This window comes from Spermophilus citellus (assembly GCF_964194105.1).
Source record: "Spermophilus citellus genome assembly, chromosome: 3".
NCBI classification, from domain to species: domain Eukaryota; kingdom Metazoa; phylum Chordata; class Mammalia; order Rodentia; family Sciuridae; genus Spermophilus; species Spermophilus citellus.
The window spans coordinates 88,629,621-88,650,678 of record NC_138184.1 but is presented as its reverse complement, the minus strand read 5'-3'; the positions used below and the strand labels follow the sequence as shown (position 1 = coordinate 88,650,678).

The window sequence follows — 21,058 nt, the reverse complement described above, 5'->3', positions numbered from 1 at the left end:
GACCTTGGAGTACAGCCCCCCCTCAACCTTCATTGGATGGAATTCTCCCCTGAATCTCTTGTTTCCCCCAAATAAAAGGCTGATCCCCGGCGTGTTCGCTCTCTCTCTCTCTCCTGCTAGCCCAGAGTAATCCTCGCTGCCCTGCTGAGCGGCTGGAGGCAGGGAAACAGGGAGACCGAGCCGTCTCGGACCTAGCATTAAAATAAGGTACTGTCTGTGTGTTTTATTTTGATCTCTTCTAACTAACTGAATGCCAGAACCTCATTAATGAAACCACTGCGCAGGCCGCGAGGTAGAGCTTCCCACCACCAAGTTAGAGATTTGCAGGGCCAGGGGGTGGGGATGATATTAAATTTCAAGAGTTCACTCTTGAAATGTAGACTAAGTGCCAGTGCCCCTGCAGCTGTGGCAGGGAATGGGCATCAAAGCTGTAGCTTACATAGATTGCTCAAGCTGGGAGCCCAGCCTGGGTTCAGCATTTGAAAATACTCTCAGGGCCTTGATAAGGGGGGAAAAAAGGGCAGAAAGGCATGTTTCAGCCCTAAGTTCAAAGCTATTTTTAGGTCTACTAGTAGATCCCCCCAGTACATGAGGGCATGAGTTACCAGCTTCATAGTCAAAAAAAAAAAAAAAACTGGAGATTTTTTAAGTTGGCCATTTCTAAAAACATCTGCCCCCTAGCAATAGGAAGAATCCACAGCTGGGATCAACCAAAAGCACACCCTGATTCAAACGGGACCTAAGGAAAGAAACATAATTATCTGAAGTTTCTTATTTGCTGTGTGGTATTGAGAAGGTTAAAAGAAACTGACATCTAAGCTAGGTTCGAATTATTCTGACATAACCGTCTTTTTTTCCCCTCGTAGTATCAGATGGAGCCCAGCCCTTGTGCATGCTTACAGGGTGCTCTACCACTAAACAGCACCCCAGATCCTGATACAGCCACCTTTTTTTTTGGGGGGGGGTTACCAGGGATTGAACTCAGGGGCACTCAACCACTGGGCCACATCTTCAGCCCTGTTTTGTATTTTATTTAGACAGTGTCTCGCTGAGCTGCTCCTGTCAGCCTCCTGAGCTGCTGGGATTACAGGTGTGTGCCACCGTACCCAGCTACAGCCACATTTTAACTGAGATTCTGTACAGTCCTTTAACTTCTTGGGCACTATCTATCCAGATTCATACTGAGAACTGCTGGAAACTACACAGCATCTAGCATAACACCTGATTTTAACAAACAGCTAAACAGTACTTGACCTTTCTGGTAAGTAAGCAGCAAAGATAAGCATTGCAATTTGTTATGACATCTTTGAAGGTGCTCTCATTTATTCTGAAGAGGATGCTAGACCAGGTTGCAGATACCATTCAGACTGTATGCAAATGAATCAGGAACCGACTTGAGACGATGTAAACAAAAACATTTCCTTTAAATCTAATTTTATTCCTAAAGTTGAAATTAGCTAGCAGGTAGCACTAAAAATACACCTTCACTATACAAAACAGTGTAAACTGATTACACATTAACAAAAAATCAAGCACACACACTCCTAATGTAAGAAGCTAGGCACAGCATAAAAAGCTGCACCTAAACAAAAATGGACATGTTTCATCTAAGGCCCTGTCAGTTGTTCCCAATTATGTTTAAACCCAGAAATGGCAATAATGTGGAAACTTACATTCATCAAATATTAGCATTTAAAATATACATGACTAATAAACTGAACATTCAAAGGGGCCGCTGCTTAGCACGTTCCACATGAGCCACTGTGGACAGTGAGCTCACCTCACCCAAAGAGAACATAAGTTTCCAACATAGGATCAAAGGGAAACAAGAATGGGGTAAGTATTGGCCAGAGAGCAGGAGCTGATGTCCAACAGTCTGACTTCAACAACTAGCGCTCACAAGGGACATGTGACAGAACCCCGTAAAACCTAGGAAGCTCGTGATCGCAGGCAGGCTCATGGCGCGGACCAATGTTTCTTCATCTTAGGATGAAACTTTATGCCCCCAATAAGTAGTGAAAATAATTTTTAAAAATAGCTTCTGCCTTTGAACAGTAAGTTTCCAGTCCCTTCTGTGCACTGAAATGTTTGGGATGGAGTCTGGGGGTGCGTGTCCCACTGGGGAGAACCTTGGTTTCAGGACTTGAACACGTGCACAGCTCGCACCACGTACTGGCGGCAGATGGGACACTCACTCATGCGCTTGCCGCACTTGGTGCAGGTGACCATGTGCCCACATTCCAGTAGGACACAATCGATGACAGCATCCATGCAGATGCGGCACAGACTGTCGTCTTCCTCGTCCTGCAGCTGCAGCCGCTCACCATCTGAAAGGCAACAGAGCTGGAGATGTGGACCAGGCCTCCTGCCCTGCTGCACTGCCCACCGCTGAGCAGCCACCTGCTGGGTTACCATCGTAGGCCCGATACCAGCACAGTGCTGTACAAGAGACCACCCCTGACTTCTGTGTACTTTAGTTCTTTTCATTAGAAATTGCCATGTCTACACCTCAAGGTTTTGTGTTTTAGGGCCAGGTAAGATGCACAACAAATGTCAGCTACTTATTTCTATTTTATATCTTGGTGTAATTTAAGGTGTTTTCATAAGGACATATTGACTCTATACTTAGAAAAAAGAAACTTAAACCCCAGCCTGGCCTTCTATATGTGGGCCACCGGAGTCAGGCCACAATGGGTTTCCCCCCTTTTTTGGTAGTACTGGGGATTAAGCCCAAAGCACTCTACCACCTGCTTCATCCCCAGTCCTTTATTATTTTTTTAGTGGGTGGGGTGCTAGGGATTGAACCCAGGGCCATGTGCATGTAAGGCAAGCACTCTACCAACTGAGCTATATTCCTCAGCCCCCCTTTTTATTTATTTAATACTTTATTTTACTTAATAGGGTCTAAGTTGCTCAGGCTGACCTGAAACTCGCAGTCCTCCTGCCTCAGCCTCCCCAGTCGCTGAGATGACAGATATGCAACACTGTGCACTTGACTAGGAGTCAGGCCACTTTGGAATTTCATCTCAGTAGGAAAAAGGAGCCTCTTTCTCCCCCGCTTCCCTTTATTTTCTTTTTAGTATTGGGGATTAAACCCAGGAATGCTTTACCAGTAAGCTACATCTCCAGTCTTGGCCTTAAACTTGTAACCCTTCTGCCTATATCAAGTAGTTCTGTGTCCCCTCCCCTGAAGCCTTAGAAATACTTTTTAAAAATTTTTTTAGAATTTAACTTTTATTTTTACTTGTTTTTTATGTGGTACTGAGGATCAAACCCCGTGCCTTACCCATGTTAGGCAAGTGCTCTACCACTGAGCCATAACCCTAGAAATACTTTTGCCATTTTATTCTTGGGAGTCCATCTACCTAAAACAAGACGGACCTTTCTGGCTCCATGACCCATACTCGGGTTTTGAGAAAATCCAGGCTCTGAGTAAGAAAGGCAATGAATGAGTTTTAAAAAGTTAACCTCAGCTGAGATTTGACCCTACAGCTAAAAGTTTGGAGGCTTCCCTTTCTACAGGTCAGAGAGGGGAGCAATGGGAAACATGGTTAGAACAGAACCAGAATTCAGCTTGAAGGACTGAAATATTTTGATTTAAGACAGAGATCTTGTAATGTGGGGTCTTAGTTCATGGTCCATGACTGGTGTGGACCTGCAGAGAAGATGTATAGCGTAAAATGGCAGATGAGCAGGCATCTGAGGACTCAGGTAAGACTGGAATCTGGGCCTTGGCCCCCTCTTCTGGGTAGAAAGGTTCCTTCCAATTCTTTACAACTTATGGGCCCAAGAAAGGAAATAGTCGCAGCAGGTTATGAGTACAGACTGTTTGGGTCAATCTTGGCATAAGTGGTGTCAAGACAATCAAGCTAGGAAAGTCCCAGCTGTGCTCAAAACAAAATAAGTGTCCACCAAACAGACTGACCTAGGGTTAAATTAAACAGTAAACCAAAAAAGACTCTTAAGAAGCCATGTCATGGTTTCCTACACCAAAAACTTGAGGGTGGGGCTTCCGCACATGTCCACAAAGCACCGTGCAGGGATTTACACTGCCAGGATGCCATTCCTCAGTCAGCGGCCTCCAACCTCTAAAGCCTCTGTGTACTGGTTCCTGAGCCTGCCACTGTGGCACTGCCCTGGAAGTAGATGTGCCTAAAGACTTCCTGCCTATTCTGAGCATAAACTTGTCAATGGATGCCATATCACAGCCAGGATTTAAGATTAACACTAAAATGACAAGAGTGATGAAAGGACCTTTCAAGTCAACAAATAATTTCTTGAACACACTTGGTAAGGGTGGTCTCAGAGCAACATCACACGATGAGCTTACTATCTAACAGTTCTATAAACAGGCTCATATAACTAATTCAGATTCAATAAAAAGTAAATAGTTTTCCCAAAACTAAATCTGACACAACCCCATTTTTTAAAGCCTAAGGAAAGATACTATAGGGAAAAAAAAGAAAAAAGAAACCTACATGACTTTTGGTTTTCTTCATTCTCTTTGTATAACCGGTTAACTTTCTCTACCAGTTCCCATTTTTCACAACAGCCAGAATAGTTGACAAAATTCCGAGCCAGGATTTCCTTCAGCTGGCGCACACTCATCCCCTCCACCTCTTCAAGGCTTGACAGGTCAGACAGCGAAGCTCTCACTCGCTTCTTGGAGAGCCCAAGGGTCTGAAATCAGAGTGTCCCATTACCTCTGTTCCCACGAGTCCAGACCCCTTTTACCAGACAATCCCCACTGGGGATTCCTAGACTTCTCAGAAGTCCTTGAAGGGTTTTAATGTACTGTCTTACATTCAAACCAGTGCTATCCTAGAGAAGTCTATATGGGCACCTGCCCTTCCTGCTGGCTCACAAATATTAGGAAAGCAATTTTTTGGGGGGGGAGGGGGTTGTGCTGGATATCAAACCTAGGGCCTCAGGCATGCTAGGCAAGCAATGTACCATAACTATATCCCCAGCCCTTGAGGAAAATTTTTTTGTTATTATAGATGGACACAATATCTTTAATTTTACTTATCTTTTTAAATGTGGTGCTAAGTGTCGAACCCAGGGCCTCACACATGTAAAGCAAGTGCTTTACCACTGAGCTACCACCATAGCCCCTAGGGAAAAATTTTATAAGTGGTCTCACCCGATCCTGCAAATTTTCTTCTTCTTCTTCATCATCCTCGTCATCATCATCATCGTCGTCTTCTGTGTTTGCTGAAGCTATTTCACTTTGTACCTATATACATGATGCATCTGATTAGGTCAGGAATCATGTTTTCCTAATATTATCAACCCATATTTATCACTAGAGAAAAGCTTTCTACTGATCATCCTCAAGAATGATTCAAACTGGGCCTGGGCCTGGTGGGGGCACTCCAGTAATGCCGGTGTTTCAGGGGCCTGAGGCAGGAGGATCACAAGTTGCAAGCCAGCCTCCATAATCTAGCAAGGAGGCCCAACGCAACTTAGACCCTATCTCAAAATAAAAATACAGTAGCCCTGGATTCCATCCTCAGTACTGAGGGGAAAAAAAAAAAAGGATGACCCAGATACCTTGCACACTCCACATCTTCTCTGGATCCTCAATGCTGCTGCCCCTCCCACAGAGTTGGGCCCCACATGACTGTAAAGAATTTACCTTCCAGGTTGGGGCTGGGGCTCAGTGGTAGAGAGCTTGCCTAGCATGTGTAAGACACTGGGTTCAATCCTCAGCATCACATAAAAATAAATAAAATAAAGGTATTGTGTCCAATTACAACTAAAAAATATTAAGAAGAAAAAGAATTTATATTCCATCAAGTTATGTGGAAACAAATTCATGGGGGGGAGGGGAGGAAGGGAGGGAGGGAGAGAATTTGTAATAAAACTAAAGGACTAACTCCCTGAGAAACATCCCATCATGGAATGCCAAAGCCACCAAGGATAAAGGGGTAGTACTACAACATGCAAAAGGCTAATTTAATTGAACAGACAGAAAGAAAGTTAATTTGACCAGGATCCACCCCAGTGTCATAAGCATCCAATTTGAAAGGTCTCAATCCTACTAAGTCACACTTCTAATTCCAAAGAAGGCTTTCTAATCTGTTTCAGAGTGTTTGTGCTGGTTCTAGTTTTTAAAAATCCTCAACCATCAGTCTGCTTTAAGGAAAACAGAAATCCCTTCAATTTTGATCATATGCCTTTCAAATCTTTTTTGTTTTTTGTTTGTTTAGAGTAGATGGATACAATACCTTTAATTACTTACTTTTATGTGGTGCCAAGGATTGTACCCAGTGCCTCACATGTGCTAGGCAAGCGCTCTGCCACTGAGCCCCAGCCCTATTCTTGAACACTGGGGTTCAACCACTAAGCTATACCTTCAGGCCTTTTTTTTTTTTTTTTTTTTTTTTTTTAAAGACAGGGTCTCACTAAGTTACTGAGGCTGGCCTGGATCTTGCCATTGTCCTCCTCCTGCCTCAGTCCTCCAGGCTACTGGGATTACAGGCACGTGCCACCACACATTGCACATCTTTTCTCTCAATATATTTCGACCACAGTTCTACAATAGTCTAGGTCAATTCCCAATTGACTGACTCATAGGTACCATACTGTAGCATCCAACCACCCACATCTCCCAAATGGCATCTTATACCCAAAAAGGATACAAAAGTCTTATTATGCCAGTTCTTATTTGAGAAAATAATAAAATCTCCCAGCTTGGACTTATTTTTGAGTAAAATACAGATGAAAAATCTACTTTTAATAACCCCTTTCTTGCTGGGTATGGTGTCACACACCTGTAATCCCAGCAACTCAGGAAGCTGAGGCAGGAAGATCACAAATTCAAAGCCAGACTCAGCAAAAGCAAAGTGCTAAGCAACTCAGTGAGACCCTGTCTCTATATAAAATACAAACAGGGCTGGGGATGTGGCTCAGTGGTAGCGCACTTGCCTCGCATGCACGAGGTCCTGGGTTCGATACTCAGCACCACATAAAATAAATAAATAAAACAGATATTGTGTCATCTACAACAGGGGATATAGATATAGCTCAGTTGGTAGAGTGCTTGACTCACATGCACTCACATGTACAGGTCCTGGGTTCAATCCTCAGCACAAAAACAACAACAACAAAAGGTTAAAAAAAAAATAGGTCTGAGGATACGTCTCAGTGGTCAAGTGCCCAAGTACAATCACCAGTACCCCTCACCCCCAAAAAACAAAACAAAAACCCCTTCAGGGATGAAAATGTGGAAAAAAATCATTTTATTTTTGGAGATTTTTGAAAAAATGTCTTCGTAAGTTGCCCAGGCTAGCCTCAACCTCCCAATCCTCCTGCCTCAGTCTCCCAAGTAGCAGAATTATAGGTGAATGTTACTATGCCGGGCTTAATTCAACATTTTATAATCACACACCAGGGAATATCCACTACAAGTCTTTACATGTTATTCAACCAGGATATTCAAGAATCTCATTGGGATAATATTCAAATTAAAATTAGTAAATAACTACATTTTTCTACTTAGATGGCTCTTTCAATATCTAAACTAGGAAAAATTTCACTAATGTCAAGAGAGGGGGCATCAGATTAATTTACTGTACTGATTATTTCTATGGTTACTGACACTTGTACAAATAGTCATGCAAATATGTACATGCTGCTTTTTCAGTCATCACTTGTGTGTATCTGGCATTGGGGATTGAACACTGGGCATTCTACCACTTAGCTACACCCCCAGCCCTTTTTTATTTTATATTTTGAGATAAGGTGCCCAGGTTGGTCTAAATTTGCAATCCTCCTGCCTTGGCCTCCAGTGTAGCTGGAATGACCTAGGTATGCCGCCATGCCCAGCTTCTGTACTATTTAGTGCTGAAGTAAGGTCAAGAAATCCATGAGCTATTTTTGGACACTCCAGGCAGTGGACGCTGGGGCCACCCTGTATCTACACAAAAGACCACATGCAGCGGGAAAGGCTGCAAGTGCCAATTCAGCTGGGTGCAGAACCACCGCTCCAAATCCTAACTTCCAGTTTATCTGAAGTCATCAGGCACTAAAGGCCACCAAATATGGCCAAGAGTAAGCATGCAGGGACCCCGGCAATCTATCACCCTCTCGTACCTGTGCCAGTGCTCCAGATCTGGAGGTGCCGTCTCCATCCATAAGCTCCCCCTGAAAGGAAGACACGGTAGCAGAGGGGGCGGTGTAGTTTGAAAAAAAAGACTGTGTAAAAAAGCTAGAAGTCTGGGACTGTGAAGAATTCAGACTGCTTGTGTCCAGGTCATCCTCAGAGCCTAGTCCATGGTGGCACAGTACTAGATCTACCAAGTCTTCCTTCTCTCGACAAGTATCTATTGGTATGTTTCTAAGAATGAGATACTGCCGAAGATCCTTCACTTTTAGTCTCATCAACTGAGGGCGCTGGAAGGCAGTCTCTTGTAATAAGTGACAAGTAGAACATCTACGGTGATTTTCTTGCGGGACTGAACAAACGGAGCAAAAATCCTTCTTGCAGTCACAACACACATGCTGAAGAGACAGAAGGGAAGCATTTAATGATAGCAAGATACAAGCTATTATGAAAACCACGCCTTATTCTTGCCTTTATTAAAATTTAAATTTTAGTTCTTATGAAATCCTCTGTGGCACCATTTTCACAGGAATTTTAATGTTCCAAAAGCCACAAAAATCAACACGGTCGATGCCAAGGCAGTCTGGATTCACTGAAGTTCAAATACTGCACTTTAAGGAAAACAGACACTCTTGTGTTAATGAATTAAAACCTTCCCGCCCCTTGGTGCAAACATGTAATTAGCAGAACACAGCTGACTTGAACCACATGGAGCAGAAAGCACAGCCACACACTTTCTGCCTGGTCTCCCATGTGAAGGACTTCCTCACTGCAAGATGAGGAAAAAAGAATCCCACAGAGAATGAAGAGAAAGGCAACCGATCTTTCCAAGTCAATTCAAGAGAGGACCCACTAATCCAGGAACCTGTCACCTATGTGGCCTTAATCACAACCCACACCAATGCCCTAGAGAACTTCACAGACTCAGCTGTGGCCACTTCTGCCTGGTGCGCTGTTCTCATAAGCTAACAGTTTTTTCTCTGCATATTCAAAAGACTGAAATGAAGATCAAAGAAAAGTGAAAAGAGCTGAATTTAAGCCCATTTTATGTTTAGCCTCTAAACAGCACTTAGCTTATTACACTCATTTCTTCGTGTGAGTTAAGAGCATGGTTAGAGACAAATTTTTTGAAACTTGAGATCGGAATTATAGTAAATCATCTCTGAATGAAACTGCAGATTAATTAAATCTCTTGCTTCAAAAAAAATAAGTGTCATCAGGAAGAATGAAATGGTACAAACAGGTCAGAGTTCAGACAAAAGGATGCCTGACAATGTGACACATAACAATGTCTATGTAGAACACTCGACAGGAATATAATCCCTGACTGCATACCTCTCTAAATGGGAAAAAAAGTCAATGGGACCAAGTTTTCATATTTTTATAAGAAAAAATTCATTACCTATTCAAAATAAACTATGATTAATAATTCTTATCCCATGTGTCTTGTATGTAACAAGTCATCCAACTCACCTTCTTTCTAAAGACTGAAAATGAAAGTCCACAGGCTTTGCAAACTATATTAGGCCCTTCCGGAGTTGCTGGTGGGTAGGTGGAAAAATCAGAGTTTGGTGTAAACCTGAAAGGACCAGTGCCTCCTGCAAATCCTGACTGCTGGCCCCTGACAGCTCCGGTTCCCATGACTTCATTCAGCAGCCCACAGCACGAAGCCCACATAGATGTGGCACCCGCCTGAAAAGGAACACAAGTGCCACAGTTTAAAGCTAAGTGGAACCTGGGCTGTCTGGGATCCCCAGGGAATGCCACTCTGGTGGGGTAACTAACTAACTGTAGGAACACAGTTCTCACATCTAGAGATGAGCATCTCTGATCTGAAATTTTGAAATCACCAACGTGATGCTCAAAAAGTTTCAGATTTTGAATTTTCTAATAAGAGATGCTCATAGGATTTTTGAATAGGAGACACTTAACAGGTGAAGCCTCCACAGACAACACCAAAATCTGAAAGACTTTCAATCCCAAGCATTTTGGATAAGAGAAGCTCAACCTGCATTCCTCTAGGCACCAAAATTTCAAGCTATTTGGAAAGATAATCTTCTGGTATTACCAAAGAATATTTGGCATTGAAAACACTCAGATCTTGTTAAATAAAAAGAAAATAGGGAGCTACAGTCATGGCTGAGAGGTAGAGCGCTTGCCTAGCATGTGTGAGGCTCTGTCTGTGTTTGATCCTCAACACCACATAAAAATAAAGGTATTGTGGGGCTGGGGATGTGGCTTAAGCGGTAGCGCGCTCGTCTGGCATGCGTGCGGCCCGGGTTCGATCCTCAGCACCACATACCAACAAAGATGTTGTGTCCGCCGAGAACTAAAAAATAAATATTAAAAAAATTCTCTCTCTCCCCTCTCTCTCTCTTTAAAAAAAACAAAAAATGGTCTTTAAAAAAAAATAAAATAAAGGTATTGTGTCCAATACCTTTATTTTTAAAAATATTTTTTAAAATAATAAAAGAAAAAAGTAAGCCCTGTTAAAACAACTGAAAACATATTGTTTTTAAAAAATTCAAATTGCACATAATTTTGGGAGAAAGGAGGGAATACAACTGCAGAACTGCCAGTGGGCAAATTTCACTTCATTATAGAAGTCAAAAGAAGGGAGGGAATACAACTGCAGAACTGCCAGTGGGCAAATTTCACTTCATTATAGAAGTCAAAAGAAGCAAAGTCTTAAGGAAGCTTTAGCCTGCTGCTAATGTAGCTACTGATGAGCTAAGAGGCCTATTTGCTTTTATCCCCCTTCTCATTCCCCTAGATGTTTCCTTGACCACAACCTTCTTTCTCCCAAGGACTCTAGTTCCACATGGCTGACACCTGTGCAAAAGGTTTCTTTGTATTACCTCTTTACAGGCAATGTAACATTATTTAAATTTTGCACACTATTAAGTGGTTCAAATTGTTTTCTTGTAAAGAACAATTAAGGTAAAAGAGATCATGATTTAGCAGGTGAAAACCTCAATGAAACTCCCTTTTAAAGGCAGTACTTCTAAAAAGTCATACTTCACCCTTTCTACCAGAGACAATCTTAAGTTAAGGAAGGATATAATTTTCAAACTATGTTAATGAGAAATGATCATCAAAATTCTTCAGGCTAGGCCTGGGGATGTGGCTCAAGCGGTAGCGCGCTCGCCTGGCATGCATTCGGCCCGGGTTCGATCCTCAGCACCACATACGAAAACAAAGATGTTGTGTCCGCCAAAAAACTAATTATATATATATATATATAAATAAATTCTCTCTCTCTCAAAAAAAATTCTTCAGGCTAAAAACGTTTTTTTTTTTTTTTATCTACACAGATCTAGTGAAGGGAACAGAGAATTTATTTGGGGAAAACAGGTGGAATCTCTGTGTAGAGGTCAGTATTAGAAGGTAACAATGTTGTCCCATTCCTCATTATTTCTACAAGAATATGGGAATTTCCTTTACATCCCCAAAAAGAAAATAACAAAAAAGAATACTTTTATCTCCCCTCAGCCATCTCCAGATTTAAAAACAAAAAAGCCCAAGACAACCTCCAAAATATCCCAGGCAGGAGTATGTTGCTCTAACCCAATACTCAGTGCAGTGTAGATGTACTTTACTGCTGTTAGCCAAAGACATCACAGAATAAAAGAAGAAGCTGGGCACAGTGTGGAATCCCAGCAGCTTGGAAGGCTGAGGCAGGAGGATTGCTAGTTCAAAGCCAGCCTCAGCAAAAGCAAGGTGCTGAGGAATTCAGTGAGACGCTCTCTCTAAATAAAATACAAAATAGGGCTGGGGATGCGGCTCAGTGGTTGAGTGCCCCCCAAATTCAATCCCTGGTACAAAAGGGGGTCTGGGAGAAGGAGAGAAAACAACACTGGAAAATATAGGTTGCAGCCTCATTAGGATCTGTGAATTTAAATTTGGACAAAATAAACCAATAATAAGTCATGCATTAAGAGCATACTCTTAGGGCTGGAGATGTGGCTCAAGTGGTAGCGCGCTCGCCTGGCATGCGTGCGGCCAGGGTTCGATCCTCAGCACCACATACAAACAAAGATGTTGTGTCCGGCGAAAACTAAAAAATAAATATTAAAAATTCTCTCTTAAAAAAAATTAAAAATTAAAAAAAAGAGCATACTCTTAGAATACTGAAAGGTATCCATGTATGCACGGCTCTCATCTTCAAAGTAGCATTTGCAACACTCCAAACTTCTTGATAGTTCAGAAATTTGAAACGGAGGCCCTAATCACCAGTTTTATGTGAAATACCTTTCTTTATCGTTAAGTATGTTTGAAAAACTTATTTCCACTTCCCTATTAAACCCCATTTTCCTGGCATCCTGGTGTGGTAATGGAAGTAATTTCATTGGTGATTTGACTTTCCCCAACTCTGGAGCAGTTTTAGTCCTGTACTTCAGGGGCTGGTCACTGCCTCTTGGTAAGAACTGCCCTAAGACAGGGAGAGGTTTTCCATCTTGGCTGCATGGACTCATCAAAGGATCCTTTAAAAAATCCTGATGCCTGGGTCTCAGTCCTAGACACTGATTTTGCTGGTCTGAGGTTCATCCTGGGCCCCCCCCCCAAAAAAAAAAAAAAACCTAAAGTGATTTTGATATACAGCCAAAGTTAAAAGGTCAAAAGCTGGGACTGGGGCACGGTGGTAGAGCACTTGCCTCACAAGTGTGAAACACAGGGTTTGATCCTCAGCACCACATAAAAATAAATAAAGGTATTATATCCATCTACAACTAAAAAAAAAAAAAAATTAAAGTCAAGGATATTCAGTCTGAAGATTTCTCCTTCCTGCTTATACTATTTCCACTGGAAAATCACCATCCACAGACTACTGAACAAAAGGGGCCCAGGTACTTCTGAAGCCTGTGCCTCTACCTTTCTGAGATAATTACCTCAGCCATGCCTGCAGTAATGGGACATATCCCTAGAGTTTCACATCAGTCCACAGTTTCCCCCAGTCCATGCAGAAATGCTCAGCCTTTTTTTAACTTGATCTGATTAAGTTAGTTCCTTTCCCTCTTACTTTTGCTAAAATTTGGTGATTTTCTTCATTTTACTCACTCTTTACCCAAGCTTTTGTTTCCTAACACTCATGCATGTTTTGGTGTATGAAATCTCCCACTATAGAGAGAAAGTGTGACTTTCAGGGTGTGTCAAAAGCAGTCATTGGCAGGCATGGTGATGCTTTCCTACAATTCCAGCTACTCAGGAGGCTAAGGCAGGAGGATCACATCCTGGGCAACTCAACAAGACCCTGTGGTAAAAAATAAAAAGGGCAAAAAATATAGCTTGGTAGTAAAGTAACCCTGAGCGCAATCCTACTGTTTAAACTATTTTTGTCCTTCATCATTAAGTAGTTAAGAATCCACCCAAAAGAAAAATATTTCCAGGCTTGAACTCATCTACCTGGCTCCCCTTTAAATGTTTCATTTTGCCAGGCACAGTGATGCACACTTGTAATCACAGCAACTCCAGAGGCTAAGACAAGAGGATTGCAAGTTCAAGAACAGCCTCAGGAACTGAGTTCCTGTTTCAAAATAAAACAAAATGAGCAGGGCGCAGGCACATGTCTATAATCCCAGCAACTTGGGAGGCTGAAGAAGAGGATGGCAAATTCAATATAGCGAGACTCTAAATAACTTAGCAAGACCCTGTCTCAAAACAAAATATATTTTTTAAAAGGGCTGATGATGGGGGCTCAGTGGTTAAGTGCCTCTGGGTTCAATCCCTGGTACCACCAAATGAACAAAAAAGGGTAAGGGTTGTGGCTCAGTGGTAGAGCACTCTGAGTTCAATTCTCGCTACAAAAAAAAATAAATAAATAAAATTACAATTCTATTTGTGAAGCCAAAGTCGGGGTTGGGCAGGGGGTTGGGGGAGAATGAAGGAATTTTGGATTTGGCACGGGGGAGTGAGGTGAGGGGTGGGGCAGTAAGGATGGGAAGGACAGTAGAATGAGACAGACATTATTACCCTATCTACACTAACCCATAAATACTGTGTGTGACTCAGCACCATGCACAGAGGAACGAGAAGTCATGCTCCATTTGTGTACAATGTGTCAAAATGCATTGTACTGTCCTATGTAACTAATTAGAACAAATAAAAATAATAATAATTTTAAAAGAGTATTAAAATAACCAAAGTCAGGATCACTAGAAATTAAGTCTTGATTGGGACTCACATGCCATACTCAGGGCCATGGTTGATAGCAGGGCTATATAGGCTACATCACGAGTCCAAGATGTTAGAACAGCAATCTACAGAGGTGCTAAATTCCCTCCCTTGACCATGAATGTAGTTTGAAACATAATAATTTATGCCTGGCACAAAATCCCAACCTCAGAGAATTTAGCTGTGTTTGCAGCTTATTTCCTATCTAAACCATTTGACCAAAATTGGTCCTGATAGATCAGTCATGAGACCATGGTCTTCCTGTCTTGTGCATCAGTTAAGAACCAGACATCATTTAAAAACTTACATAGTTTGTAGTAAGAAATTCTAAAACCCACCTGGAGTGCCCCTAACAATTAGTTTTCTTTATGTTATTCTAGCATCCAATGACATTTCTGGCCTTTTTTTTTTTTCCAAAGCCCAGGCACCAAGATTTTAAAGCAGCTCATACCCATAACTCCCAATGTGAACAAAGAAACAAATGAAAATTAAAATGTTTGCTTTTGTACTGAAAACACCAATTGGAGAACATGACTTCAGCTGTGCAGCCAACTAACTGGTCTTAATATGCCTTCTAGCCACTGGCATAATTAATCAAGGGCAGCTTACCACCTAGCTAGCTGATGGAAACCAAAATGTCATCTTCTCTCAGAGGGCAAATGTGAGCTCATCCTGAATGTACTGAGCCAAGCATACTTAGTCCTTCACTCAAATTCACCAACATCAAAGTTCCTCTATATTCTCCAGGTAGCAGGAAGGCTAAAAGTGTTCACAAACTGTCCTACCCCTCTGCAGGAGCAAAAGGAAGGTACTACCTACAAGCCCATATAATTTGGATGAAGGTGACAGTTGCCAGCACTGTGGTTTCCACAACAATAGACCACCAATGTTATAAGTACTCTCTCAGGTTCATCAGACTCAAACAATACAAACTCATTCTGAATCATTATTTCAGTCAACTAAACCAAGAGGAAATGTGTTCTGTTTGTTTACAAGAGCCCTCTTTGTGGCAGAGTGCCAGTTTTCAAATGGCCTCAGGTTCTGCAGTTTTTGATCGTGTGCATGATCTAATGTCCTTTTAGAATCCATGTAAAAATATTTCAAAATAATCTAAAGAATTAACTTAAGTTTACTACAAAATTTGGATCCTATTCTCAATTGCATTAGCATAGGAGCCCTTTTAATGATTCCATCAAATGTAATACTAACCACCCAGACTATTTAGAATAAAGAATTAGAAAAGCGATGGTAGGTTCCATGAAGACTGACACAGGAGGGAGGACACATGCACAGAGGGTAGGGAAAGTTAGGTATAAAAACAAAATAATCTAAGTCATTTCTTTTTGATTAAGTAAACAGCAGTAATAATGCCATCTCTTAAGAGTGTACTACTTTGCTTATGAAAATTCTAAATCTAAATGCAGTAATATTTTTACAGTTATCTTAAAAATGAACATAAAAGTTTCATATTCAGGAATATTAATTTTCTCAGCTATTATTAAGAACTAACTATGGGTTCTGTTTTAAATTCTGGACAACTTTTAATTTTATAAAATTCAGTGAATGCACTTGTGTTAAAAAAATAAGAAAAAGATGTTTCAAATCTTTGTACCAGTGATATAAAAGAACACATTTTATAGTTTAAATTTCAGTACAGCTAAACCTTCCTAGAGAAGTTAAAAACAAACAGAAAAAAAGTAGCTGAGATAAACAAAATCTTTACCCTATTTAGAGCCACTTGAGAAACATAGTGCTTAGAATGTAAAAGGACTTCTTACTCAAATTGCTGCTTCAAATGAAATACAACACATAGGAACTCTGCCTTTTTAATAATAAAATATCCAACCCTATACCACAAAAAAATAAATGCTATATCCTAAAACAGATGTTGGCCTTTAAAACGTAATATTTGTAGGCAAGACATTGGTCAAGTTGATAGATTTATTATGGTAAAGCATGTATAAACCATAAATGTTGCCTTCCTCATGTTGGGTTTTTGTCTTTTAAAACAGTACACTTGACCCTTAGCACCACTCGCCCTCCTTTCAGAGAAAAACAAACAAACAAACAGGAAATTACAGTTAGTAGATTACTTTATCCTTGACAACTCATTTTGAGCTAGGAATAATGAATGTGATTAGCACAATTAAGGATGAGATCAATATAAACTTGGAAAATCAGAGGAGGAGCAAAATCAAATTAACATAGGAGACTAATTTAGATTTTTAAAACAATCCATTGTGGGGAGGTAAGCAGATGAATTCTAGTCCTTCACTCATGTAAGAAGTAAACTGATGGGGCTGGGGATGTGGCTCAAGCGGTAGCGTGCTCGCCTGGCGTGCATGCGGCCCGGGTTCGATCCTCAGCACCACATACAAACAAAGATGTTGTGTCCGCTGATAAAATAAAAAAATAAATAAATATTAAAATTCAAAAAAAAAAAAAAAGAAGTAAACTGATGCCAAAACATCAGTTTCTAAACAAATAAAAGAATACATGCATTCCACATATTCCTGGGATTGAATGAAGATGTATTTATCTAGTCGTTTAGCTTTTGAAGTAACTTTAATCCTAACTCAAATTATGTGCTTACATGGGGGGGGGGGGGGCTGGCTGGGGTTGTGGCTCTACTAGAGCGCTCGCCTAGCACATGCTGTGGTTCAATCTTCAGCACCACATATAAATAAATAAATTAACTAAATAAAGATATTGTGTCCAACTACAACTAAAAAAATAAATAAATACAAAGTATTTGCTTACATGAATATTCATGTTACCATTCCATGACATCAGGAGTCACTGGTCTTTCCCAGAAATCTACAGATAATAATATCCACAATTACACAGTTTCAATAATTAAAAAAAAAAAAAGTCCAATCCTAAATTTTGTAAATCCAGTTTCAAAAAACCAAAAATGAAAGCTAGATTCCTATCATCTTGCATAGATATATAACTACCCAAGTTTGCAATGTGCTTCAGAAAATATCTTTTCTACGTTTCCAAATGCCATTTAACTGTTTCTAAAAATTTCAACCTAGCAGTATCTTCCACTTAAGTTCAAAAACACTTGTTTTTAAAGAACATACTTAAAAATTTCAACACTGGGCCTATTCCTAATTCTCCTTCCATATCTATCTAGTTCCTTGAGAGGGCACAAACTTAACATTAGGTGGGCTGGTGTTGTGGCTCACTGGTAGAGCACTTGCCTAGTATGTGTGAGAAACTGGGTTGGATTCTCAGCACCACATATCAAATAAAATAAACATCAACAACTAAAAAAATATTAAAAATAAAAACTTAACATTAACAAGTCGATGATATTTTTGAGGTATATGTATGAAACCCCTGATTTATTATTGTCTTTTTTTCCCTGCTTTGATTTTAAATCTTAACAGTAAGATAATGATTTTCAGGAAATAAAATATATCTAGATATTTTAATAGGTATCCGAAGTTGAAATATTTTATAACTAAAATGGGAATTATAAATACTCTTATAATATCTTCATACCTCAAGGCACTGTTCAAAAGTTACCTATTCCAAAAAGCTTGTTTCCTGGAGTCATAGGTATCTTTTCCTGCCTCTGAATTTTTTTTTTTTTTGGGGGGGGGATAACAGATCATTCTGCCTTGAAATGTAATTAGCTGCCAAGCGAATGTCTTTTCCCTTTCGATTGGCAAAATCCTTCTTTACTAAGGATGAAACTGTATTTTGAAATATTCCTACTCACCATGTCTTCCTCTTGGCCAAAACAGAGAGTGTTCAACAAAATATTTACTGAATGTCCCTACCCACTTGTCCCTACCCCTTTTCAATCTTCCACAGTAAAACTTCGAGGCTTTATGAAGGTAGTTAACCTAACAAACAGCTCACTGTTATTTACCCACATCAAACACAGTTCATTGAGATTAATGAAACCCTCCATGTCTGAAGCGTATCACCACCTTATGACTCATCCCACTTCGATCATCTAGGCTCGGCAAATGAATCAATATTCGAATTGATCGTTGTATGGAGAAGCCCTTTAGAACTCTCAGCGACCAAGTTGAGAGAATCGTCTCTGAAAAGTAGGCCAGAATTTCCCCTCTGCCCCCTTTTCTTAAACTTCTCATCAGTGATGCTCCCACGCTCTCACTCCCACCTGGGAGAAAAGCTGTCAAATTACTTGCTGCGTACCTAGTGGCGAAGAAGCCACATCTACCTTGCTGGTGCTCCAGGTCACCGTCCCAAGAACTCCTTGAGGGTGGGATCCCCTATCCCAGGCATTTCTAGCCTGTTAGCCTGGCCCCAGCCTCCCCACTCCCAGCACTCTTTTTCCTTTTGGTCCCGTGATGTTCCCGACATTTGGGTTAGTTCAAGGACTCGGGGAGGGAGAGGGCATGCCGTGGGCAAAGCCACGGAGGGCTAAAGCGAGCACTACTGGTCCTGCCTCCTGCCCCCGAGGAAAGCCCTTCTCTGCGCCGGGCCCACACGGCCTCTCCCAGCTCCTTAGGCTCGCTCATGCGAGCTCGAGGGTCCGGGAGACCAGCCTCCAACCCAGGGCCCCTCCGCAGAGGTCTCCGAGAAGCCGGTGGGGTACCCGCTAAAGCGGAAAGAAAGGAGGCACTCCTCTCGTACAGGAGGGGCGAGGAGGGCCTGCCCAGCTCCACCAACTGCTCACCTTCATGGCAGCGAACGCCTTGGCTCCGTCGGCAATACCGGGGAACTCAACACCATAGCAGCTCCTGGAACAGCAGACCTCCTTCCTCCTAGGCGGTGATTACGCCGCCTCCCGAGGCGACCTAGCGTCCGGACGTAAGGGGCGTGGTCACGCTCGCCGCACGTCCCGGGAAGAAAGCTGAGCGGCGGCCTTGTTGACCAATACAAAGCCAAAGCTAGGGGGGCCGGTCAACAGAGCCAATGAAGGGTCAGGGAGGGGTGGGGCCTCTAGCGCAGGCGGGCGGACCCAGGAGGACTCTGCTCCGTCCTGAGCCCAGATGGGCGAGTGTGGGCGTGGCGGAAGGGGCTTTCCATACCCTCCTTCTTAGGAGACTGAAATGGAAGTTAGCGTCACCTGAGGGCCCTCCTTCTGCAGAGTGGGCTTTCTGGAGTGGGCGGGTCAAGTTTACGGAGCGCGGAGGGCTGGAAGGGCCGTGGTGAATCTGAAAACGCCTATGGTTGGAAGGCTTTTGTTAAAACCTCAGAGCAAGGCCTCAGGTCTTCCTCCCACTCCTCCTGCCTGACCTGCTGAGGCAGGAATTGGGCGGTAAGTAAATCGGATCAAGGAGGCCAATTTTGAGTGAGTTGGGAAGTTGGAGACTGTACTCTCAGGGATTGAAATGTTAATTCCTTCTGTGCCCTTCCTCCACCCTTATCAAGAACCTGCCCCTGCTCCCACCTGTTACTAAGGTAACCAGTCCCAGGAATGGCCCTTCCCTACAGAGAGTGATAAAACTTGTTAATTAATGTGTCCTGGACTGCTCCACCCTGTCCTTCCCTCTTCAGCCCACTTGTTTCACACCTTTTGGCCATCTCACAGAGCATTTGCTGGGCCTAGTTATGTACACCAGAAGGAAAAAGATGAGGGGAAGAGAGCAGGAGAACAAAGGAAGCCTAAGACACATACCAAGGGCAGAACACCTGGCTTCTGGGGATACCAGCTATGGCCCTCTTCTCCCTCCCAGGAGAGATCTATGTTACCCCTTTTTAAGTAAACCCTGATTTATGTGCTTGCCTGGGGTACTTCTCTAATGTTCAAATTTCAACATGTGAGGGAGCAGAACTGTCACTGATAACTGGTGGTAACACTGCCTTGTTGTTACCGCTGTTTACCAATCCTTACTTCCCAAATGCTCAAGTATAGGGCTGGGGATGTGACTCAAGCGGTAGCGCGCTCGCCTGGCATGCGTGCGGCCCGGGTTCGAGCCTCAGCACCACATACCAACAAAGATGTTGTGTCCGCCGAGAACTAAAAAATAAATAAATATTTTAAAAAATTCTCTCTCACTCTCTCTTTAAAAAAAATGCTCAAGTATAATATGAGAGAAGCACTGGAGGCAAGTGTAGAGTGGAAAGTGGAAGGCTTTATTAAAGGGTAGCAGAAAAGACCGCCCCCCCCCCACAGGAAGAAGGGGACCTGAAAGGAGGAATTCATGGAAAGAGGAGATCCTCCCTTTTTTATATGTAAGGTCTTCTTTTAGTCCCCCCACATTCCTGTCCTTTGTTTTCCTGCAGTGATAGAAGGTAGGTGAGGAGGCCAAAAGGTGGGAAATTGGTGGACCAACTGGGCAGGGAGGGCCTGGGGTGGTTTGATTAGCACGTCCCTGTTTGCTGAGAGCTACTTCATTGACAGTTCTTTAAGATGGGCCCTAAGCCTTGGAGACATTAACATTTCAATTTCCCCAGGTGTTGTTCTGGTTTCCTGGGCTCACAGCGGATTCTGTCTTCTTTTTGGACTCCAGTCTCAATATGGTTTCCATTTTCTTTATCGTACTGGATAATAGACCGCATTTACCCAACTACACTAACAACCTATCTTTAAATCTGGGTTCACTGTGCCCACTGGATGATAATGACTTAGGGTCTCCTCTAGCAGCCAAACTGCAAGTAGTAGGCTAAGCCTTTAAGAACAAGGCTTATTGAAAACACTTGGACAACCAAGGGCTCTCAAATCCCAGGTGCCTTTTTAAATTGATGTTCTGAGAAACTGATGTGACTCCATTTTTGAAAACTTTATTATTTTTTTTAAAGAGAGAGTGAGAGAGAGAGAGAGAGAGAGAGAGAGAATTTTAATATTTATTT

The 21,058-nt window shown here is 42.1% G+C and overlaps 1 protein-coding gene across 3 annotated transcripts; it reads right to left on the bottom strand.

Moving 5' to 3' along the window:
• Positions 1-1,417: 1,417 nt before the first annotated feature.
• Positions 1,418-19,074, bottom strand: RNF34 (ring finger protein 34). Of its 3 annotated transcripts, XM_081288539.1 has the most exons (7): positions 18,939-19,074; positions 17,039-17,095; positions 9,581-9,799; positions 8,098-8,505; positions 5,144-5,236; positions 4,479-4,680; positions 1,418-2,327 (listed from the first exon to the last, which is right to left on the bottom strand). In XM_081288539.1, exons 2-7 carry the CDS (start codon positions 17,066-17,068, stop codon positions 2,137-2,139), a joined length of 1,143 nt encoding a protein of 380 aa, XP_081144665.1. In that variant the 5' UTR covers positions 17,069-17,095; positions 18,939-19,074; the 3' UTR covers positions 1,418-2,136. The 3 variants fall into 3 exon arrangements, with proteins under 3 accessions (XP_081144665.1, XP_081144666.1, XP_081144667.1); XM_081288540.1 differs by lacking the exon at positions 17,039-17,095; XM_081288541.1 differs by lacking the exons at positions 9,581-9,799; positions 17,039-17,095 and having other exon boundaries at positions 18,939-19,069.
• Between the last annotated feature and the right edge of the window lie 1,984 nt (positions 19,075-21,058).